At 44.9% G+C, this 23967-nt stretch overlaps 1 protein-coding gene across 1 annotated transcript; it reads left to right on the top strand.

The window, feature by feature from the left end:
- Window positions 1-11262: 11262 nt before the first annotated feature.
- EDN1 (endothelin 1) lies at window positions 11263-16240 on the top strand. Its single transcript, XM_042806954.1, has 5 exons — window positions 11263-11679; window positions 11832-11979; window positions 13026-13184; window positions 13460-13567; window positions 14960-16240. Exons 1-5 carry the CDS (start codon window positions 11616-11618, stop codon window positions 15096-15098), a joined length of 618 nt encoding a protein of 205 aa, XP_042662888.1. The 5' UTR covers window positions 11263-11615; the 3' UTR covers window positions 15099-16240.
- The last annotated feature ends 7727 nt before the right edge of the window (window positions 16241-23967 follow it).

Below are 23967 nucleotides of genomic sequence, written 5' to 3'. Positions count from 1 at the left end.
ATATACTTTCCTAGCAATATGGTAAAAAGGGCTCAGCTGGACTGCTTGCTTTGCTCCCTCTGCCACCCCTGGAAAGGCACTGTGAGTGATGTGACTGCTGGCATCACTTGCTGAGCAAAACCCAGCCTGAGGCTGCTGCTCCCCAGCTCCTGGCATTAAATGTTAGAGTGAGGCACCACCTAGAGGCATGCGGGCTGTAGTAAGGCTGGAGAAGACAAGCACGGCCAGGCTCCAGATCTTTTCGGCAGCAATAACAATGTAGTACAATGCCTATCAGAAACGAAAAGCCTCAGTGTTCCGATTTTCCTGTTCCTTATTTTATCAAAACAAGTTGATTAGTTTGAACAATAAATGCAAACCTGGAAGCCCTCTGAGAGAGCCAGCTGTGGTCAGATGGTCTGGGAAGGGAAATTCAGCCAAGAGCAGAAAAAGTCCAGTGGGACACTTTGACTGGGGTAACTCCATAATCCAGGCAAGATGTGCTCAGTTTACTAGTAACTTGTTTTAGGCTTTTTTTTGGTGAAAGTCCCAGACTCAGTTTTTAGCTATTAAACAAATGCAGTTTTTTGCAATTGCTTGTTGTCATCATCTACAATATCACAGCTTTTTAGTCTTGGGTAGCTGAGCAGCCTCTCCAGGCCGGAACAGACCAGGATTACAGCAGTACTGAGGGAAAGAGCTATTTCTTCTCCAATCTACTTTGGGACCTTGATGCTGAGTTGAGGTATCGATTCCCTGCACTGAACCACCTGGGCTCCTCTCCTTGTATTCAGGTCCACCCTTCAGAACCTGGGGAACAAGTTCCTTCAGAAAACAGATCCCTATGCCTTAACCTTCTACCACCTTCTCATTTTCTTCTTTCCAGGTTGTCCTTTTCCTTTTTGCAACCCCTTTTTTTTTTTTTTTTTTTTTTTTTTTTTTTTTCACTATAAACCTGTTGCTGGCCTCTCTCAAATGGGAACTTAAAAAACTCAAATGGGAACTTAAAAAATAACTGCTAGGTCTGTGAAGGGAGAGTTGGTTTTGTTTGGTTTATGCCATAGGGTATGTGTCACAAAGCTTATTGCACCACTGAAGTCTGTTATTATAATGAAGTAACTCTCCATAATAGTAACTGTATCACAACTGGAGACTAGTCCTGGATCTATCTGTGCCCCCAAGTTGGTATTCTCCTACACTTGGTCTCCCTGCCCAGGGAGAAACTTTCAAAGAAATGTCAACAGTCACTTTTAAGATCCAGAATAGCGACTTGTGTAGTATTTCTAATATCCCCAGACACGTCAAAAGCATCAGTAAATCCCTGAGGTGACGGAACCTTGTGGAAGAGAACTCTGACAGAGCTGAATGGGGAAAAAAAAAACAAAACCAGTATTCCCTGAAGCCCCTTAGACTCAGATCAAAACTCCTAAGAGAGGAATGTCCTTAGGTCAATGAAGCTCCTGAGCTTTGGATGTTAAATGCCAGGGGCACACTCCACAAGAGGTAGGTGACCACAGCGGGGTGACCGTGTGCACCTGTGAGCCCAGAAACACGAATTTCCTTTAATAGTATTCACAAGGTAGTGGTATCTCTAGACAGCTTTGAACTACTTCTGTCACCTGCTCTCTGCCATGTACTGGTGCCCAGCAAAAGGAGACACATACGACCCTCAATCTGCAAATGATACCAATGAGATATTCTTGAAGTCAGTGGAACAGGTCACGCAGTTAACACCACTGAGCGCAGGTTACGTGTTCAAATCAGCCCAGCAGCAGAGACCTTGCAATTTTGGCAGCTGTATGGTTCTTCTGTTGGAACTGTCTCTCTTGAATGGCCCCCAAAATGTGTATTTCTTCCTTGTGCCCTGTTTTAGGCTTCACCCCATGACATTTTCATCTTTCATGCCTCTTTCATGGTTCTTGCTGCTCTGGGACTAAGTTAAATGTCAATGTTACACCACATAGAGGATGTAGCACTTTGTAGTTCCTTCATTGCTTAGCTGTATTTCTTATGCAGTGGGCCAACACGTGTACTTCAAGACCGTGGGCTCTCAAATAACCTTTGAGAAAACCATGCCCTTGGTGATAAGACCAAAGAAAAGGTGAAAAAAAAAAAAAAAAAAAAAAAAGCTTTTTACTTTTACAGAACAGGAGTTTAGATTTAGATTGCATGCAACTAATCAGCACCTTCTTTTGCTACAGTGTACTTTGCTCCAGGGAGATGTGGGGCAGGTTCCCTATCTCAAAGCAGCAGTTTACGGTAACTGTTCTTCAGGAGGAGGAGGGGGAGACGGGGCACCGGCTCCAAGGGCTCCGCTAAACAGCTTGCACAGCTGCCCTCCTCCGGGGAGCCTCGCGCTGGCCCTTCGCCCTACCAGGTTCTCTGCCCTCCCAGCAGCATCTCTGGAGACCAGCAATGCTGGCACCAGTTGCTTACTTCCCAGAATTTCTCGTAGCGCAGTGCCATATACAAGGTCCGAGAAGCCAGGTGATTCACCCCAGCTGAGCTTCCACCAGTTTATTTTCCATAAAGCACACATGCCTAGCAAGCATGCATAGCAAGCGAGGTCTTAGCTGAAGTGATTGTTTCCAGCAAAAGTCTCTTTTTCCTACCAGTGCTGGAACCCCCACCTTCTCATTGTAAGGAATATCTTATACAATCCTGAACAAACTGAAAGGAAAACAGGATGCTATTTTCATTCAAGTATCACAGCTGATTTTTATGGGGTGAGAAGTGGCAGAATGGAAAAAGTCTCATCCTCTTCTTATAACAAGGGCAGTGGAAGAAAATGAAACACGCATCTGCTAATTAAGATAGTGGAATTTCTCTAGAAAAAGGAAGTGGGGATTTCTGTTTTGCCTAATCCTGAACCAGTTTCCTGTGAAGATAAGTGGGTTTTGAGAAGGTTACTTTGCCTTGTTGATTTTGATTTCCACTTTGACAGGGAAGCAACCAAGCTGCAAATAAAGCTTCAAGCTTTGTCATGTGGCCCAGTTCATAGAGCAATTACCAGCAACGGAAGCAAGGCTTCAAATTTTCAAATTTAGTGCCAGCTCTTCTTCTGGGAAAAGATACAGTTCTGGTCAGCGGTGGCTGGAGAAAGGTTAAAAAATTTCATGTCATGATAAGAGCTCTTGAGAAATGAGGCCTCTGAATCATACCATTGCTGTTCCTTGTGTTTGGCCTGGACTTTCTCTTAAATTTCACTGTTCTAGAGAAAAGTGTGACTTTAAAGTAATTTTAAAAACTAAGAATGAAACCATATGGATAACTCATTGCTGAAATGTACTAAAACACAATGCTAAACTCTGTTTCAGTCAGGTTTGGACCCTCCTTACTATTCTGCCCTCCTAAACTAAAACTAAACTGCTTCTGCTCAGTTTTAGAAGGTGTAAAACTACCTTAGCTTTTCAGAAACAGTCTTTTCACTGGAAAAAAGAAATGTATCTGCAAGAATTTGAGGAAAGCTGGTCTGCTCTGTTAACTGATGGCTAGAACTTTACTGTGTGATATATGCAGTTCCTATTTTCACAAGAGTTATCCTAAACCCAGTGTATGAAACAGCTGTTCCTGGATGTACCTGTCCATTTGAACTGAAACTGATACTAGTTTTACATCATAATCCTGTTCAGAAAGGTGGAATATGTTTGTCTTTAAATATGAAAAAGATGTCATTAAAAACTGTGAAGAGATGACAAACATTGGGAAAATAACACTAGGGAGCAATTGTTAAGGCAATAGCTGCCCACATACAGTGACACTAATAGTAACAGGTCAACTACAACTCAGAGTTAGCTAATCTGAACAGGATTAGCCAAAGGATGATGAGTGGTTTTCTGCATGTACACTACTGGTAGTAACAGTGGAAGAAGTCTTCATCATCCACAAACTATTTTTGTCAAAGCACAGCCCTGCATTTTCTCTGCACTGTGCTATAGCAGCCCATCAGAGCAAAGGTCCCACGCGATACCTTTCCTATGGAGGCTTCCACCACTTCAGCTGAATGCCTACAACTATAATGCTGAACTCATATAGAAAACTGAGGAATTTGCATTGCCTTTTTTTGCCATAGGAAGTAAATCTGCTTGGAACAGCAAAAACAGAAAGCTCTGGCTGCAGGCATCAAGCCTGCAGGGGGGTTCACAGTGGTACCTGCTCAGATTCTGCTGAGTAGCGAAAATGGAAACGGGGGGTGAAAAATTCCTAATAGAGACATGCCTCGAGGGTACTTGGTGAAAGCAGCCTATATGTTGTGTGTCCTATATGGCAAGTGTCAGTCAACATACAGCCCTGTTAGGCACCTCGGGTTTTGAGCTGCTCACAGCAACCTGGAGTCATAAGTAGCCCCTTGCCTTCCAGTGGTTTCTCACCCCCCTCGCATTTCCCAGGCGCGTCGCCGGGTGCGGGTGGCAGCGCCGGTGCTGCAGGCTGCGTGCCCACTTGAGGACAAGCTCGGTCGTGTAACTGAAGGCAGGCGGTGGCAGACATAAGGTCGTCTTAGCTCAGTGCTGAGATTCTCAAGCTGCCGCTCCTGTTTTCCTGGCTCTGACAGGTAACAAGATCTCCCTCCTGTCAGCGTCACCGGTGAGTAATTGCCATTACAACCCCTGGATCTGTGCGGTCCATGTTTTACCTCAGACACAGAGTAGATATCTTAACGCATATATGTCCCTTGAAAAATAAGAGGGTGTCCCTCCTATTGTCCCTTTAAGAAGAAGAGCTTCTGAATTTTATTTCTGCTTATTGTAGTTTATCTGCAGCTTCTCTCCTCTGACAGCTTTTGGTGTAACTTGTTCAAGCTGAGGCTGGGTGCAAGAAGCAGGTGGAGCATGTTTAATACAATGTTTCCTCAAAAAGCTGCCTTCTGGGAGAAACAAGGGCAGATAAAGACTAGGAACTGCAGCTGGAGAGAGATGGCCAGTATTTCTGTTGCAGGCAAAGTATGCCAGGTCAGAAAAAAAAAAAAAAAAAAAAAAAAAAAAAAGACAGACACAAGCATCTGCCCAAATGGACAACAAGTAGATCTTTAATGCTAGTAGTGCTGGTTCATATGAGGCTACTTCCCTATCCGCTTTTCCGGTGATGATGCACAGAAGCATAGTGCTAACAGATTTGGGAGCAAAGCAAGTATCTGGAACTAGTAATGAAAGAAAAACAAACCCATACCTATGGCTCAGGCTGTATCGAAACCCATGGTGTTTCCTAGCACATACTCATTTCTCTCACAAAGAAAACAGTGGAACCAGCAAGCCTGCTCATCTAACCCCGGGCTGAAAACAGAGCTGGCAAAACAGTCACAGAGGGGGCTACACGTGGCAGCAAAAGGGCTGTGCTGTAAAGAAAGTTCAGCACCATTCTTGGAACAATGCATTGGCTCATTACTTTCATTTCAGCACGGCTTTTATGCACTCAGGAAAGGGTAAATCCAGATAGCTCTCAGACATCTACTAACCTGAGCCTTTGGAGACAGTCTCATTAGAAGGGGGAGCAAGCCACATGATAGGTGAAAAAACTAGGCATGAAAAGGCAACTAAATTCCTTAATTCAAAGAAGTGTCTCTGAGCAAGCTGCATGAAATGAAGATTTCGCAAGGACTTTTTCTGAGCAAAGCAACATAAAATCCAGGAGATGGACAAATCAAAACAGTTAAAAAGTCAGTTTTGACAATCAAATCTCTGTATTAGAGAGGACTGATAATGTAACGGGCAGGATACAGGACACAGGTTTGAGGAACTCAGCTCATTTCTCCACCCCCAAAGCAATTTCTCACAGATCCTAGGCAAGTCATTGACTTGGATTCATCCCCAACTAACTCTAGACTTTAAGCGGAAGATGGTGCTTGAATTTAGGACTGTCAGCACCTTGGGCCCCTTTCCATAGTCTGGAGGGCAATTCAGACACCAGGTGAGCTAAGATGTTCATCTAGTTTATAAATTGTAGCAGAATATCTACAGTTAGAAAAGGATGAGTAGTGGCCTCCTTGCTTCAATTCCCAACTCTGGACACTGGGATGGCATTACTGATTCTTTGCCAAGATTATGGGAAAGTGGCATTTATTAAAGAACATGAAACTCTGAAATGCACTGTTGATAGGAGCAAGATGATCAGTCAGAGAGCTGTGCGCTGCTCTTAGTGATTTGCTTTGGAAGATTTTCTAATTCGATCTGCTGGGTTTGACTTCCTCGCAAGCCAGACTTGCCAAGAAGCAAGTAAACAAACCTGATAAAGCACATTTTCCACTAACTGTTATTTGCAAATAAGTATTCTATCATATGCTGCTGTATTCGTAGAAGAGGTTGTATACAGAACCAGATCTGCTTTTCTACAAGTGACGTTTTCTGTTCTGTATTTTTCTTTTCTTCACTAAACCCCTCTGTTGCAGTCTTTGCACAAATGTCTTGTATTTATTGATGATAATCTTTATTATAGTTAAATTCTCATTTGCATAACCCATTCTTAAGAGGCTGATTGTTACATGTGTAACATTTTACCATCTTTTCACACTTCTAGAAGACATAATTCGTACTGCTTGTATTTGGAACTTGACTGATGGAATGGAGCTGAAGATCATGCAGAAATACTTTTTCTTTTCCAAAACGAACTTAGGAGTCAAAGCATAGCTATAAGAATATATCACAGTCCCATTGGATCAGACTATCCAGCCCAGCATTTTGTGTCTGACATGGCTGATGGTGGATGTGCCTGCAACAGCACAGAGATAAGACATAGAGCTCCTTCTCCAGAATATTTCCCCAGGCTTCAGCAATTCAAGATTTTCTGGGACAGAAGTGAAGTCTTTGCCTTACAACTTCTACTAATATGTCAGTGACATGAGAAAATGACATCAGGTCAATTAAAAAATTAAATCCAAGCTAAGCACCACTGTAAAAACTGTTTCTAATGCCAAAGAACTAGGGACTGAAATCCTTCAGGGCCTCTGTGTGCAGGATCCTGAGCTACCATAACAGAAATAACCACTCACCCAAGCCTGAGGGTGAGAGTGGCATCCAGGCACCGCGCCGGGCACGCTCCCTCGGCAGTACAGGTCACCCCTGTCACCCACGCAAGGCCTGGGAGAGAGGGCTCAGGTCACCTGCCCCGTGTTACACCCACAGAGCTTAACCTTTTGCCTTGCTTCTGATATTCTGCTTGCTGCTCCTGCACAAGAGCAAACGCAGAGTAAAAGATGGAAACAGGAGGAGCTGCTAAGGCTCGCTGGGACAGGGGATGGCCAGGCACCTCCGGGACCCCTGTGCCTCCCTGCAGTGGGAACGGGAGACTTTCTTCCACGACAGCCGGGCAGAGCTGGGCAGTAAAAGTAGGGGGGAAGTTCCTGTTAACTCTCACCCAAAAGTACGGTGGATTCTTTATTCCCATACTATTTAAGCCTTTTCCCACCTGATGTTTCCCCTCGTTTAAAAATTGGCTTGCCTTCCAGTGAAACACTTCCCTGACGCTTCCAATTCTTTGTTGTGGAAAAGTATAATTGGGAAGAATGCTTCACAACGGTACTTCTGAAACCTGAGTCTTTGCGAACCGTCCTTCTTCGGTTCCTGGTAATAACAACTTTAGCCCTGGGAGAAACTGTGAACTTTGCTCAGATTTTCTCTTCTATTTGAGCTCTAAGCTGAGTCTGATTTCTGTGTTTTAAATCGTATCTAGTCACTTGCCACCTGGTGCCAGAACACGCATGGTCTGGAAGAGCTTTCTTTTCTCATCTGATGGTGGCTCTTCTGCACCAAGCATCATATAGTTGCCACCTTCCTCCTTAGTTTAAATAGGGTTTTGTATGTGGAGTAAATTCTGAAAGGAAAATGACCCTTGGTGGTATTGGGATGGGAAGAGGATCCAGCCATATGCTACAAACAGGTGGGGCTGAGGCTGCTGGATTAGCGGCTGACCTCCCTCCTCTCCTCAGAGCTTCAAGAGGTCCACAAGTGTAGCATGAGGGAGGCACCTACATCTTTTGATAAACATCCTGAAGTGGAGATGGGGAGAATTTAAGAAAGTTGGTTTGCGAGTAATTATGCTTCTGCCCAAAGACCCTCATATCTCTTTGGGGAATTAAATTCATTCTTGGCTGGGTAGGGACAGATGAGAATAAGGTAATTTCCAAGAAGCCTAAAATAGTCAGCTCTTTAATCTGCATGTTATGTAAAGGAATGTATGTTGTGTAAGAAGGGGTGCAGGGGAACTGGATGGCCTCAAAGAGGAAAGTAATCAGCAAGAGGGGCAGTGAGTGAAGGGACAAGTTACGCAACTTTCACTTGATTGAGAATTGTGTTTCAAATCTGCAGAAAACAGCATGTTGCTCCCCTTGTTCCCTAGACAGAAAGGCACAGTTTTACAATCTCCTTTTATTGTTTTGCTGATAAGCAGGCATTTCACATTTCTGACACTATACAAAATGTCCTTTAGAAAACTCAGTCAGTGCCATGGCCTCTTCCAGCTGCAACATTCAAACCAGAGCCTGGCTGGCCAGCTAAGTTTTCACCCCATCACACAGTGTCTCAGCTGCAGCTGGCCAAGGTACTCCAGCTAGAAAGGGAAAGAGCCTGCTGCAGGAGCAGTCAGCCTCAACTCCTGCTTCCACCCTGGCCCAAACGGGCAGCAGTGCAGCTACAGCGCAAACGTCCCGGCCGCTGGGGCAAGCTGTGGCTTGGAATGCACCGGGACTGCTTGTTGAGTACATGACTTTGTACGATCGCCCACGACTTTGTGCTTCCATTCTGCAAACACTGACTGCTAGCCAAAGTTTAGTCCTGTTCTGCTTATTTTATAAGACCTCTACAGTGACCCACACTGTTACAAACTCCTACTATAAATAGCTACAGAGCGAGCGAATCTTCCTTCTTTGGCAAACCTCCCAAAGGGTATTTCTGAGTGGCACAGACCTGCCCGGTACCTCACAGTGTCCCAGGAAGGGTCAGGGGGTTACCCGTTCCTGGGGAAACCCACCTCCTGGCCTGGCAATCCCCGTGGCCCGAAATGACCCACCCGGGCCACTGGCAACTAAACCTGAATTTGTTTTTGCATTACTCGAATAAGCAACAGGAATAGCTTGATTCTGGTTAGTCTCAAGATCTCAAAGTAGAGCTATCAGAAATCGCTGAATCAGAGGATATGGATCTCTGACAATAATAATATTTATGAATCCTTACCAAATATTACTGAAGATGGTTTTGTTTTTTCAGGGAAAAAAAAAAAAAAAAAGCACCTTCAGAGGTCTCTGCAATATGTTTGTGCTTTGTTACTCAAAGGAAACATGCATGCCATTTTTGCCAGCTAACAAAATACTTTTTAACAAGGCATTCTGACAAAGCTCAAAATATCTTACACTGATGTGAGTCATTTTGGCTTCAAATGCACATCTTAGCAAAAGGAATCTCTTTTAAGTAAGTGCTGGCATGAAATACAGTCTTTAAGTGACCAGCCTGGAAAGGCTATGTATATTTGTATTCTATACAGAAATGATAGCTATCTTTCAACCCACACAACTGCTTTGTGTTTCTTTTTTTTTTTTTTTTTTTTTTTCCCTTAAACACCAAGCAAGAAAAAAAATATCAAAATCTAATTTCTTTCTCAACTTTTGGATAAAGTTTATTACTTCAGTGGGCTACAATTACTTTTTATAAGTAGCTAGGTGACCTCTGCTGGTAGATTATTATCATAGCTGCAACAATTCACACATGCAGGTACAGATACATTGGCATTCTGGTAAGTGCTGCTCTACATACACCAGAAAACATAATACACAAGAAAATACAATCCCTGCTCTGAAAAATAGACTCCCACGCTGGAAAGGTGTGAAAAAAAAAATGTATAACCCAGCTTTCTCCACCCTCAGATGTTTTATAGGGCAGTTTTTAGAGAGCCTTTGATAAAAAGGTATGACCATCTCAGTATGGGGCCAGGGGTGTTTATTCAGCATAACGGTCTAAATGTTTCCTATTTCTTGGAAAGCCCCTACACTCCATCCTATTAGAAGCAGGGAGGTTATAGCAAGGAAAGGATTAGTCTCCACTTGCATTCCTTTCTTGTACTTTCTCATACCATCTGCTAACAGCCATTGTGGGAGAAAGGATACCAGCTAAATGGACATTTATTCTGACTCAGCATGGCTGTAGACAGTCTGCCCGCTATGAAACAGCAGCACAGTATAATTTGATACTTTAAAAAAACAGCCATTCACCTGAGAGATCACAATGCAACTTGCAGTTAACAGCCTTGGTCTTTGTGATAGCCAAGGTCATTTCTATTATTACAGCACAGTGCACGGAAATACCACAAATACCAAGAGAGTCTTATCTATTTATCATAGGTGAAACTGGCACGCTTTGCAGCACGACAGCTCCATGTCGGATCACAGGCATTTGAGTTCACTTGAGTTTATATTCAGAGCCAGGCTTTCTCAGTTAGGAGCTCAGTGGATTCTATGCCTGTCTCTGTGATGGCATTGCGGCTGCTGGTCCCCCAGCGTCCAGCTTCCACGCTGACAGCTACTGCACCTCAACACGAGGCAACAAATATAAACGTGCCAGAAAATAAACTCACCCTGGCCTCGCCAGAGTTAGCAGTGGGAGCCAAAGGCAAAGGCCGGGCACGGGTCTTTCCTCCTACTGACCACACAGCCCCCGGCTTTACTCGCCTGTCACTGCTCGCTCGGCCCGGACCCCAAAACGTGCCACGGAAGAAAAGGGGGGGCGGGGGGGGGTGTTATACCCCCGTCTCACCGCTGCTGCTGCCAAACCCAACCATTTGAGACACCCCCCACACACCCCCCGGAGCCCAGGCGGGGGGCCGGGCACACACCAGGCCGCTCTCACCCCTCGCCACCCCCCGGGCTCCCCCTCCGCGCTGTCCGGGCGGCCCCGGCTCCCCGCTGCCGGCTGCCGCGGCGGCTGGGGAAGGGTAGGAGAAGGCCAGACCCTCTCGTCGGGGCGGCGGAGCCGCTCCAACGGGGCGGCCGCGACACCTCCACCGCCCGCCCCGCCCCGCCGTTACAATAATAATAGTGATAACAAATAATAATGATGATAATAAACAACAACGCTGACAACAATCGCAATAATTACAGCGGTTACGGCGAAGGGCGACGCTGTCCCGCCGGGCACCAGCGGCTGAGGGTTGCCGGCCCGCCCTCAGGTGCGAGGCGGCAGGGCGCCCCCTGGCGGCCCGCCCTCGGCGCGGCACGCGGCGCCCCCCGCCCCGCCCCGCCCCGGCCCCCCCCCCTCGCCTCTTCTGCCCCCCCCCCCCCCCCCCCCCCCCGCCGCCGCTTCTGAAGTTCGCAGGCGATTTCCTTCCCAGCCCGGCCCTTATCTCGGCCCGCACGTTGCCGCGCGGTGACTAAGAGCAGAATAACATTGTCTCGGGATAAAATAGCGCCGGGGCTGTTTACCCGCTCCATGGGGGTTCGCTATAAAAGGGCGCCGGGGACCGCCGCGCCAGGCAGACGCGCCGGGGCGCACCGAGCCGCTGCCTGCCCCCACGCCGCGCCCCGCGGGGGACGGGACACCGCTCTGCATCCCGACGCCGGGAGAGATTTTCCCCTCTTTTTTCCCATTTATTAATTTCATCCCCCCCCCTTTTTTTTAATTTTTTTTTTTTTTTTTAATTTCTATTTCCTCGCCGCTGCTATGGATTATACCCAGATAATCGTCTCGCTGCTCTTCGTGCTCTGCCCGGGGCTGCTGCCGGCAGGTAGGTCCCCGGCTCTCAGCCCGCGGGGTGGGGGCTGCCGATCGGGGCTCCTGGCACCCCCAGGGGTGGGGGGGGTGGGGGGTGCTGGCGGCGGAGATTGCGCGGGGTGCGTAGTGGCCGCGGGTGCTGAGCGCTGCCGCTCCCTCCCGCAGCCCCCGGAGCCGAAGCGGGCGCCGCGCCGCCCCCCCCCGCGGGCGCCGCCGCGCCCCGCCGCGCCCGGCGCTGCTCCTGCTCCTCGCTGCTGGACGAGGAGTGCGTCTACTTCTGCCACCTCGACATCATCTGGATCAACACCCCCGAGTGAGTGAGTGGACCGAGGGCTTGCGGGGGGGGCGGGTGGGGTGTGCTGGATTTTGGCAGTTGCCGAGTGCTGGGTTCCGCTTCGGTTGGAAAAAGGTGAAGCTGGCGGGGGGGGGGGGGGGGGCGGGCGGGAAGAAGGAAAAAAATTAAGAACCGCAAACCCCCCTGCAGAAACGGGAAGGAGAGGAGAGAAGAGTTATTTGCACGCTCTCTCCTTTTGCTTCCCCCCCCCCTCCCCGGCCGCTCCTGCTTTTCTGCCGAGTTTAGCAGCGAGATTTTTTGCTGGGAGAAAGCGAGTGGGATTTGACCACCTAGATCGAGAGCAGGTAGCTCCGAATAGCCCCGACGCACCTGCGTTCCTCAGGTCTGGGCGGGAGTACTTCCTTTGGGTGCTGCTTAGCAAAGGCTGCGGGATACTTTTTGCTATGAATCAGAAGCAGACAAAATGCCAAAAGTACGGTTTTGCCAACCTGGTTTTGTCTGACCCATTTTCTTTCCAACAAGTTGGAAGGCTTACTTTGACACAGGGCGGCTCCTCGATCCCGCTTGTTGCTCTCTGCTGCAAATTAACGCATCCCACATGTTAATAGGGTTATGTACAGTATCCATTTCTACACTCCCCTCACCAAAAAGTAGTGAGCCAGAGCCTCACCTAATGCTGCAAATGCTGACTTTGTGATTTGTTCAGCTGCTGGGTTTCCTCAGAGTGGAGAGGATCTGTTCCTTGCTTTTATTGCTGCTTTCAGTGTTGGCAGTTACCAAAGTTCAAAGAGATGAGGTTTTATTGCTTTCTATCATACAGGAAGGCACAGCAGCTTTATGAAATCACAATTAAAAGGTCATTAGCTTTGTCAGTAGCCATGCTAATGAATATGTTGCAGGATAATCAGAAGCACTTTCATGGAAACTGTGACCAACGAGGCATTCCTAGACCCACAGCCTTTGCTCATGCAGTCAATCCCATTGATAAGGTTGCCCAAAATACCCCACTGTTTTGAAGCCACAAAATTATTTGAATGACTTTCATGTTGTCTCTTTGATCGTAGGAAGACTGTTCCGTATGGTCTCGGAGGCCCTTCTCGATCCAGAAGATCGCTTAAGGACATGGTGCCGGAGATGCTCGCTGAACCTAGCAGCAGATGCCGATGTGCCAACCAGCAGGACAAGAAATGTCTGAACTTCTGCCAGAAGGGAAAAGATCTCTGGTGCGTCTATTGTTGTTACTCTTTAAAAGGCAATGCATGTAAAAGGGATGGATTGTGGTAGACTTACTCGTTTTGGCATCTGCTGAGTGAATAATCTCCCCAAAGCCTTGCCCTCCTACCTGAGTGCTCACACTACTGTGATACATACGATGGTTTGGCCCAGAAAGTTCACTTATTATATGCCTTGAGAAGTGGTTGATGAGATGCCTTGCCTTGTGGGCTGCAGACTCTTTTTTTTTTTTTTTTTAACAGCAGCGCCTTTTCACTTTTAACAGGGCTCAGTCCACAGTGGAGAAAACCTTGCGTCGCCGCAACAAAGCTGGTAATTGCATTGGTCCAAAATGCATGAACCGACAGCTTGTTGACAGCAGGAAAATGAAGCGGTGAGTTTCTTCTCATCGTGGTGTAGTTCCTCGGAATAGCAATAGAGAGCAGAGTTCACCTGCCTTCAGGTCAGCGTGGGCTTAGCTGGTGATTTCAGCTTGAGAGTTAGGGAGGAATCAGTGGGGATATCTTGAGGGATTTTCTTCATGCTGTGGGTTTTTACCTTGTGAAGACATGGGTGCTGAGTTCTGCCTAGCATCCTCCATTTGCTTAGAGGAAACAGGCTTAGTTACAGGCCTAAAGATACACCAAACTTCGAAGGAGTATGAAATAATGAAATACTGACAGAAGAAATAGAACCTGTCATTTTAGTGTTCTCATGCACTATCTTAACTACTTAAAAATATTGTGTTCCAGCTATTCTAGTATGGACTTGAATCAGAATTCCTTTTCTTAGATACTTCATTTTACTGGAGAGGGGGAAAAAAATATATATATATATATATACACACTATTGATCTATCCAGATTTTAAATATATTGTTTCATCTGGTTGGTTTGGCTGGCTTTTTAGAATGCAGGAGACAGATATATACCTGCCTTATCCATTACATTGTCCAGTAAACCCGTATAAAATGAGTATAGGATGTTAGTGATGGAAATTATGGCAAAAAAGTTAAGGAAAGGGAAAATGAAGACTAATATTTGAGCACAGTTTAATATTTGAGACTAGGAGTAAATTTCAGGACTGCCCTTTGAGGTCCATGCATAATAAATTGAGCGGCAGTAGACAGCAATATCACGCCACAGTGCAGTTCAGAGACTCATGCGTGGGACTTGGTGCCGCCACGAACCCCACAGAGGTGAAGTCAGCTTTGAAGCTGAGTGTTAGTACAGCTAAATCAGCTCCGGCGTTCAGTGTTTGGCCATATGCCCGTGTAAAAGTATGGCATACGGAAGTTTGCCCATACAGGAGAAGACTCTCTAGTGATACTATCACAAGTGGAATAAGATTTATGGGAGCAGGCAGCCCGATGATTTTGAGTGAAACTTAGGCCCTGGAAGTCTTAAATAATCTTTGAAAATGGGGCTTGTTTTCTTACTGGAAAAATGCACCCATTTCATTGGAACCAGGAAGAGATTTACCTAAAAGAAACGAAACAGCCGAAAAGAATAACACTGAAGACTTCTTGATTGGTTACATGCTGTTTAAGGAAGTCTAGAGCATCTGTGTTTGAATTAATATTTTAACTTATTTTAATGTTTGCATTTCAATTCTGAATCCAATATTTCAAGTGGCTTAAGTTAGTGTAATTCTAACAGAGGTAGAGCAATCAGCAGTTACTGAGGGTCCCGTGGCAGAAGTCTACATTGAGGCTTGTTTAATCAGAAACTGTCTGCACGCTGGAGGTGCATCTTGTAACCCTGAATGTGTATTTATTGGTTTTGCAGGCTGGAAGCCATTGGTAACAGTATCAAAGCTTCCTTCAGTATCGCCAAGCTGAAGGCTGAGCTCCAGAAAGGGCGGAAGCTGAAACATAACAGGGCGAACAAAAGGCAACGCATCTGGGAAAGCCTGGAAGCATCCTAGTGGGAAGATCACCTGGATGTTTCTCCATCACAATTGCTGTCAAAGCATCCCCAAAACTCTCTTGACTTCTAACATTCCACAATGGCACAGGGCCTCTCTAAGTGTTTGCGCAGCAAACCAAAACACTAAGGAAGTCTTGTGTTTGGAGGTATAAAAGCAAAGGATTTCATCATTTTCGAATTCAGATGGATGGGTAGAGAGGGTGAAGGGGAAACCATAGTAACGTACATGAAAAGCCATCTTTCTGAAGAAACAACGTTTGAATATTGCTTCTGGAATGTTACCCATCAGTTGAGTAGCTTTCAGGGTCTACATCAAAAGCATCTTGCAAGAAAGACCTCACAGGTGTGCTTAGAAAGGACAGAAAGCAAGATCTGAGTGGACAAACTTCAAAGTGAAAAACTGCCTTTTGATTAAAATGCAAAAATGAAAGCCACAGAGCTACTTTAATCAGGACTTACTGCATATATATGTCTACCTCGCATACTGTTTGTTGCACTCCTGCTAGAGTATTTTTACACCTTGTTATTGCCTTTATTAATCAGCTGCAACCCTTTGCCTTTTTTCAGAAGTCTAGTTTACTTGTACAACCAGAGTTATCTGAATGTGGGTTAGACACTGTGTTTGTTTGCATAGTCAAAGTCCTTTATGCTTTGGATACCAAAGGACTCTTCAACATAAAATAAAAGGTAGAGGACACTACTAGGTTTCCCATAACAAGGATATTTGGCTAACTGAAATTCTAATAATAGAGGTTGTTGTGTCTTACATGCCACCAAAAATGCACTGAAGTGGGGATGTACCAGAGGATGTTGTGAGATTTACTCAGTGCCTTGTTTGTTGGAAATGCATCGAGACAAAGGGTTGTTTTGAATTATATCAAAAGGCTAATATTGGGTGAATGTTTATAGCAGTGAATTTGTTCACGTTGAATTTGCTGACAGGTTGAATCTTATGTGCTTATTTTTTGTGTTTAGTATTTATATTCACACAAGTTCTTCATTATATTTACCATGTTGAATACACATTAAAGTAGGCCATATTGGTCTATGCATGTTTTATGTATTTCTGTATGAAATTGAGAAATGCTTTATGCCTATCAAGGTAAATATCTTCAGAAATAAATATTTTTAATTACTGTATTGGCTTGTTTTCCCTATGTCCCTCTCTTCCGTAGGCTGTGCCTCCATGACCATGGAGGTAGATTGTCCCACGTACAAAGCTGTCCTAGATGAAGTGTGTGCACAATTGCCTTTCTATCAGATTAGCCAGATCACAACACAGAAAGTTTGTGCCAAATGTGAGACAACAGATAATACTTATTCTACCTTCAAGCTTTCTCATCAAGGCTTCATGGTGAAATTTTAATTGGACAAATGAATTTTTCTTGGAGCAGCATTCTCATGTAGCTGATGTCTTTTTCATCCAATAGTACAAATTCTAATGTTCGATTAATTGTACCATTAAAATATGGCCAGTAAGGGGTAGGATATAGATGAACTTAGAGGAAAATATGCATATACTGCATGTTTTGCCAGTTATATTGAACTAGGCAGTGTTATGTTATTTATTACCATACTATCCGAAAAGTCCCAGCCCAGGCAAGTTGAAGATGGAGGCCTCACTGGAGCCTGGCCCAAGCCCAGGAAAGAGCTAGAGCAATAGTCAAACTTTGCTTGTCTCCAAACATTGGCCTAAAGCAGTTATAGCTGGAAAGATGCTTAAAGCAAATAAATGGATTTAATAACCTCTGATCCAACTGGAAAAAGAACCCCGCAAGAGTTAGTCCATGGATAAAACAGTGTGTTTGGTGGTGTTTTTTTTAAAAACAAACCTTTACAAACAAATGCAATACGAAGTATGTAGCACAAACATTGACAGCAGTCACCGTTAAGAATTTCTGAAAGTTTTCTGGATTTCTGGTCAATATTCATTCATTTGTAGCATTTTTTCACACCTGAGCACCAGAAGGCTAAATAAAGCCCATATCATGTTCCCTTCATGCTGTTCTATGTTTTGGGGTAGTAATTCAGATGAGACGTGTCAGTGCAGGCAGCCAGGGTCCAACAGCAGAGCCTGGCCCGGGCAGTGGGAAGGAACTGGGAACCCTTGTGCTTCTGCAGGTCAGGATGCGGCCCTGGAGCCCCCCTTTGATCTCTGCATCACCTGCCTGAACTGCTCAGGATGCGCATGGATCCGTGATCTCTGTCAGGTGTGAAGAGACCTCACTAACACTTCCTGTTTTTCCATTTCTTTCCCTACTGGTGGTTGCCTTTGGCAGGGAAAATAAACAAGCAAATTGTTGAGGCACTGCCTCTCGCCCAGCCAAAGTGGCCAGCGAGCGGGTGGTGTCGGTTGCCCCTGCTAGGGAAGGGGCCGTGCATCGACAATCCCATCCCAGTTTCTCCTGTTTTCTCTCCTGGGAGAGAGTGGGAAGAGAGGAGCAATTCTGGCAGCAGAGGAGCACCTCAGCAGCACTTGTGCTGTTATTAAGGCTGGCAATCTGGATTTTGTATGTGGCCAGGCTAAATGGTGCCGTGGGTGGGCTTTAGTAGCCCAAATTCCTAGCCAGCTGTTTAAGGGATTCTTGAGAGACTATCCTAAAATTAAACCTGTTCCTTCCAGGGTTTACTCTGCTCATGCCTGGATTCAAAACCTGGCTTTCCTCTTCCTTTCCTTCCCCCTAAACTGACCCCACTGCTTGCTCATCCTGCCGCTCGGCATAATGATGGGCACCCACTGGTCTTTTGGGGTCCCCAGAGCAGCGTGAGGTAAAGTAAGAGCCCCGCACAGTGCCGAGACCAAGCGGCAATGCAAAGGTCCCACGGAGGGGGAGATGCCCTGATGCCAGGGGCTTGCAGGCTTTGGGAAGAGTGGCCGAAGCCATTCCGTGCTGCCCAGCCTGCCCCAGGTGCCCATTCACGTGCAGCAGGGGCAGAAGGGGATGTGCCCCCGCCCCTGACCCCGTGCTATTTACCTTCTGGCATAGGAGCATAAACTGCAGCTTACCCTGGTTTGCATTAATGAGCTGGACTGAAAACCGGTATTTAACAGTCTGTTTGTCTCACTGAATAAGCAAAAGGGAACATGAAGCATTTTATCTTAAGATTGGCTCGCATACAAGTACCAGGGTCTGTCCCAGAGGTTTGCTCCTTCTCAAAGCGAGCTCCATGGCAAAAAGAGATTCAGTAACTCAGGCCAGAACCCCTGGTGAAAAAAGAAAGGCATGGTATGTGCTGGGATTTATGGTACTGAACACAGAACAGTGTAAAAGTACATTCTTACTTATAATAAACGACCTGATCAAAAAAATATTCTACCTGAAGCCAATGGAAACATTGTGCTGACTGCAGAGGCAAGGCTGCAGAGTCAGGGCTCCTATTCTTCTAACTAGAACTAATCTCACTTCTTCTCTCAAAGAGTAAACTTTCCATGGTCATGATCTATCTCCTTTTTAAGTGAGAGGCTCTTCTAATCCAGGATGAAATTTAAGAAGGACAAAGGGAAGCATATGGAGAAGAGGGCCACCACTTTCCAGCGTGGCCATACTCTAATCGTCTCAAAATACACCTGACATATGGCTGAAACTCCAGCTTGGATCAAGAGCAATGAAAGGCCCCATTCCCAAGCTGTTTCCAAATTATATCTCCCTCCTCTGATTTTTCCTGGGTTCAGCATGACCATTTCTGAAATTGGGAAAAGTTTCACAGGGAAAGACAGCTCTTTCTCTCTGAAATTAAAGTTGGTCTACTTAATTTTATTCAATGATGTGTGTAATTCTTTCTTGCTGTTTTTTTCTTTTCTTGCTATCTTTATTTTTTGCTATCTTTATTTTCTCTGGATATTGCTATTTTTATTTTCTCTGGATAAAGGCTGTTTTGACTATATATCAAAACACCATATACAATAAAACAAAGCTTCAACATGTGAGTCAGGCATCAGGTCAGGAAAATACTACAATACTGAAATTCTTTCCATCTTATCTACATAATTGTGACCTAATTTTTCCAGAAATGGCAACTCTAATCTGTATTGTGTTATCATGAACTGCCCCAAAATAATTCACGCAGGATGTCCTAATGTTGCCTATAGAAGTTACCAAATACTAGCCTCTTTGTTCATGTTTCCTTACATTAGGATAAATTTAGCCACCACAACATACTTCTGTATTTACAAACACAGAATGAGCTGGATAAACTGCTGTTTGAATGCTATCTGATGTTTACTTTCTTCATGCTCAACTGTTTGCTTCTGTGTATATAAAACCATATCAATTTTGACTTTGCCCACATCATGGTGCTATTATTAGGTTCCTTGGGTAGAAATCCAGCTTCCATGCTCAGCCGATATCTTTATTTAATTTACTGTTCTTCCTTCATGACCTAGGATACAAAAGGACAGAGTTTTTGATTAATTAGATGAGAATGGTTGGAAGCTGTGATGGTGAGTGTAAGTATGCAAAGAGACAGAGAGCCACAGATAAAGTACAAAGATAGAGGCAGGATCGTTTTTCCCGAGGTAAACATTGTGCGAATTACATTTTGGAAATGTAGCCAGAATGGGTGTTTGTGTCTTTCTTTATTTTATATCTCTGATCAAATCTGAGCTAGGTGAAAAATGATAGGGAAGCCTATTTTGTTATTTCTCAATATGGTTAAACAATCAGTTGGTATGTCTTAGCGGTGTGCCTGGGACAAGTTCCTCTGCTCTGATCAGGTCAAGGAGACCTAAATTCTGTCTGAAGTCCACCGGGTCAGTCAGACAGCCAACAATTCCCTCAGCTTTGGATGCATCATTTATGCCAGTGAAAATGAGAGCAGAATTTGACCCAGGAAGGCTTCATTCTTTCTGATATCACCATGGCTGGGACAAACGGACACTGGTTTGCTGATGCTACCACAGGGCTCCAGAGGTTCTTGCTGTTCTTGGTCCGGGTTTGAGTTTGGTTTTTGAGGTCTTTTTGTTTTGTTTTTTTCTTTTATCCCAGCAAGCATTTGCTAGTAACAAATTAGATAAATATCACTTTGGTAAGCAATGAGGCGGTTTGCCTCTGGCTCAAGAAAGCTGTGTTCAGAAATGGATGAGCCCCATGGAGTTTGTGGTTTTATTGACCTCTCCAACTATTTTGGGGGCTGCAGGAATGATTTGAGTTCACCAATTGTAATTCAAGCCCACACTGTTGTTGTTGTGTTTTTCCCCCCAAGGAAATTATAAATAATAATAAAAAAAAAAAAAAAAAAAAAAAAACCAAACAACAACCTAACCTTAAACCTAACTTCTTTCTAGCTAAAGGAAAAAATGTATGTTATGTGCCAGTCACTAGAAACAAATCCAACCTCTAGTCTGGCAAGAAGAAAACAGCACTGTATTTTGGTCATATATATTTGATTTACATTTTCCCGTGCTTTCTCCATTTCTTTTCACAGACACAATTCAGCCAAGCACTTGGTGAAGTGTCCATCATGAAAACTTAGCCAATGTCCTAAGGACTTCTTGTGCAAAGGTAGCCACATGCACTGAATGTTTTGACAGACCAGAGCTTTTCCTCTTGTCATCTTTCTCATCTTCACTTCAGTCCTATTGTTGCAAGAGATCTGTTTTTCCTTTGCTTCTTGTTTTCATCTTCTCTTATTTCTAACAGGAATATAGAGCAGTGATATACACAAACCAGACAGCAAATTAAAGTGGACAGAAAAATTGGGAAAATGGAGTATTCTTATCAGAAATCTGCAGGCCTTTAAGCTGTGTATTTGCCTGTGGAAGGATTTCCAAGTAGCTGAGACCTCTCACAAGTGATTTAACCAATAACAAGGCTGACCCTTGCAAAGAGTTAAACTCTGTGGGCATCAGCTGCGCATGAAAATGTGGTCATGTAAATGTGCACAGACTGCCTGGGAGCTTCGAATGATCTAAGGTGCTAGATGCTTTGCAGGACCACACTCCCTCCTCGAGGGAGTAAGAACTTCTCCTCTACTTTCCCATACCCTGAACTTGCTCATCCTCTTCAGTGAGCATCCCTCGAGTAGCATAAGCAAGCACAGAACAAGAACCGTGATATTATCTGCAGGAGACATGCCTTGAGAGTGCCCTCTGGGTTCTTCCCGTACGACTGTACATCTCATCTGGTCTCAAGGGAGACATCTCTTTCCTCACACATGGGCTGCCTGGCACATCCATCAGGCAGCTGGCTTCATTATGTGGCAAGGCAAGCAGGGATCAAAGAACTCACGCTGCTGAAAAGAGTGATCATCGCTGGGCTGCGCGGAGCCTACCCTGCGCGATGCTGCTGCCGGCCTGCTCCTTGGGGGACGGGAGGGAAGGTGGCTGCAAGCCACAAGTCACGCCAGCAGCCCTGCTCAGTCCCCTGGAAATGTAAAACCACCCTTCCAGGAGGCTGCGGGATCGCCCTGGGTAACGCCATGCTGGCTGCTTTGTGATGGCAGCTGCTCTTGCAGTACGTATCGTCTCAAAATGACCCCGCAGATTTTATCAGTATCTTATAACAGATTTTTCTGAGAAAGCATCTCAGTTGGGAGGGATGTCCAGTCATCCCAGTTTCCCCATCGATGGACTAAACTGGCATAATTCAGGTGTGTTTGGAGGAAAACCACTGATTTCACCAGCCCAGAGGTTTTTCCGTGTATCAGTCATGCAGAGATAGCATCTGACTGTGAAATCCACAGATACCTCTGCAGAGGTCCAAGTTTCTTCCACGTATTCATAAGAAGAATATTTTCATTTTTTTTCCAGAAAATTTTCTCCCCTATCTTTCTAAAATCTTACTGCTTTTCCTGAGGACTTGCTCCGCCGTTTTTCCTCCTGGGTCTCTGCTAACCATTACATCATTCTCCGCACACATCCAGCTGGATGCTTTGCAAAGATGTGCTTTCCAGTGGCTTCCAAACAATGTGCATTAAGGCTGTTAATTTAATTTTACTTCACCCTGAGCCTCCTTCATCATAATCACAGGGACATCTTTCACCTGGCTGAAAAGCGAAGTGCCTGTGAGTACCGTCCTTTGCCCTGAACTGGCAATGTATTGCAGATTGCGGGTTCCAGTGTTGAACCTTTAAGCGAGTCAGAAAGTTGGCTGAGCATTACTATACAGTAAAAATTTATTCTTTGAACTAACCACTTTCTGCTGAGTAATTATTTTTCTCAACAAATATTTCTATAAAAGTCTATACATGCACAGGGGTCAACTTTCTAAACAGACTACAGCTTTTCCTTTCCCACTCCTTTATTTTTCTTCTCTCAAGCATTTCTGTGCTCTTCCTGTGACCAAACACAGCTTTTGTGAGCTGCTTCTGTACGAAGCTGTGATCGTAGCTGTTTTTTCAGCCTGTGATCCATGAACATCTGAAGAGACAAGAAACGTGATTAAGGGATGCAAGTTCATATGTGCTTTACAACCTGCATATGTGAAATTCCTGGAACAGTTTGCACTTCCACTGGAAATTTTTTGGTGGTCCACACTGCAAATTAATTAAGCCTGTGTCTTATACATGGAAAGTGGGTTTGAAAAAAAATTTGCAAAACAAAGTTGTCAGCATAGGAAAGTGCAGAACTGAGTCCAGCCACAAAGCAAATAAGAAAGATACCATTCTGATAAAAAAGTATGTGACTTTATAACTACAATATCAGGTACTGGAAACTCTGTGTGCAACAGTGTACATCAGAGAAAACTTGAAGCATTTACCAACTCTGCATGTGTACTTGTAAGCATGGAAGTGTATGCACGTGTAATGTAATGTAAAAAAAGATTTTTCTGATGTTGTACAACACATTTTGGATCCACTTCCCATTGTCAGAAAACTCCAGACTCAAGGGGCTCTCTGCCCCAATGTCTGTCTTTATTGTCCCTGTTTAATCTAGCAGAGCTCTGGTCAGAATAGCCAAATTGTGTAGGTGTCCTTGCAAAGGATGCTTTGCAAAGGGTGCTGCTGTTCATAGCACCCTGCCCAGGCACTGTTATGCAGAATGATTGCTTTTGCCCAGGCTTCTAGTCCATTCAAATAAGCTTGTGTTGTTTACATGGATTTTTTTATTATGAGATCTACAAGGAGAGAGTATATTTGCCCTCAGTTTTCCCTCTCCAGACAGCACAGTTGGAGAGCTCTGAATGGTTTACAGGGTAATTAAAAACAGACCACAGATTTTGGTTGGGGGTTTTCTTCCCTTCTTTTTGCTGTGTTCCATTTTGTTTAGCCTCTCAGCAGGGATTTGACAGGGACATTGTTAAGGAGACAAAGAACCTCTGGCTTGGGTGACATTAGTGTACTAAGAGATGCCCCCTTTTCACCTGACAGTCTAACCAAATTGAGTCAGGTATCAGAAAGACTGACAAAACATTGGAGGACATGAAATATTTAGCAAATGACTGAGTTGCACATCCTACCTGGCTCTGGCTACAGTAACAACTTTGCAGGGGAGCTGATGCAGAACTGCCCTTCTCTCTCCACCTGACAGGCTCAAACAGCTGATAAATTACCAGAACTAATTGTTTCCCTGACAGGCCTTTGATCCCTGGAAGAGTCAATTTATAAATGATGAGGTCCTTTTACATGCCTCTGCTGATGGACCTGTTGAAATAGTTATAAAATCAATAATCCCTGCAGTTTGGGTATTCTTTAGTTTTCTCCCATTTATTCAGGAGACAGTTCAAAGTGTCTACAAATGCTCATTTCCATCTCTTCCCAGCACCCTGCCCAGAAAAAGTCAGGCATTGCTGCAGGAGTGAGGCTTGGTAAGGAGAGAGAGAGAGCATCTGAAAAGCAGAACAGTCCAGATGAACATCAAGTAGGAAGCCGGACAGTCTCCAGATCTTACTCTCAGCCACTTGGGATAGTCTCTCCAGAAAGAGAAAATT

The sequence above is a fragment of the Tyto alba genome, unplaced genomic scaffold (assembly GCF_018691265.1).
Source record: "Tyto alba isolate M040663 unplaced genomic scaffold, T.alba_DEE_v4.0 Super-Scaffold_48, whole genome shotgun sequence".
NCBI classification, from domain to species: Eukaryota; Metazoa; Chordata; class Aves; order Strigiformes; family Tytonidae; genus Tyto; species Tyto alba.
This window is presented reverse-complemented; position numbering and strand designations above follow the sequence as displayed.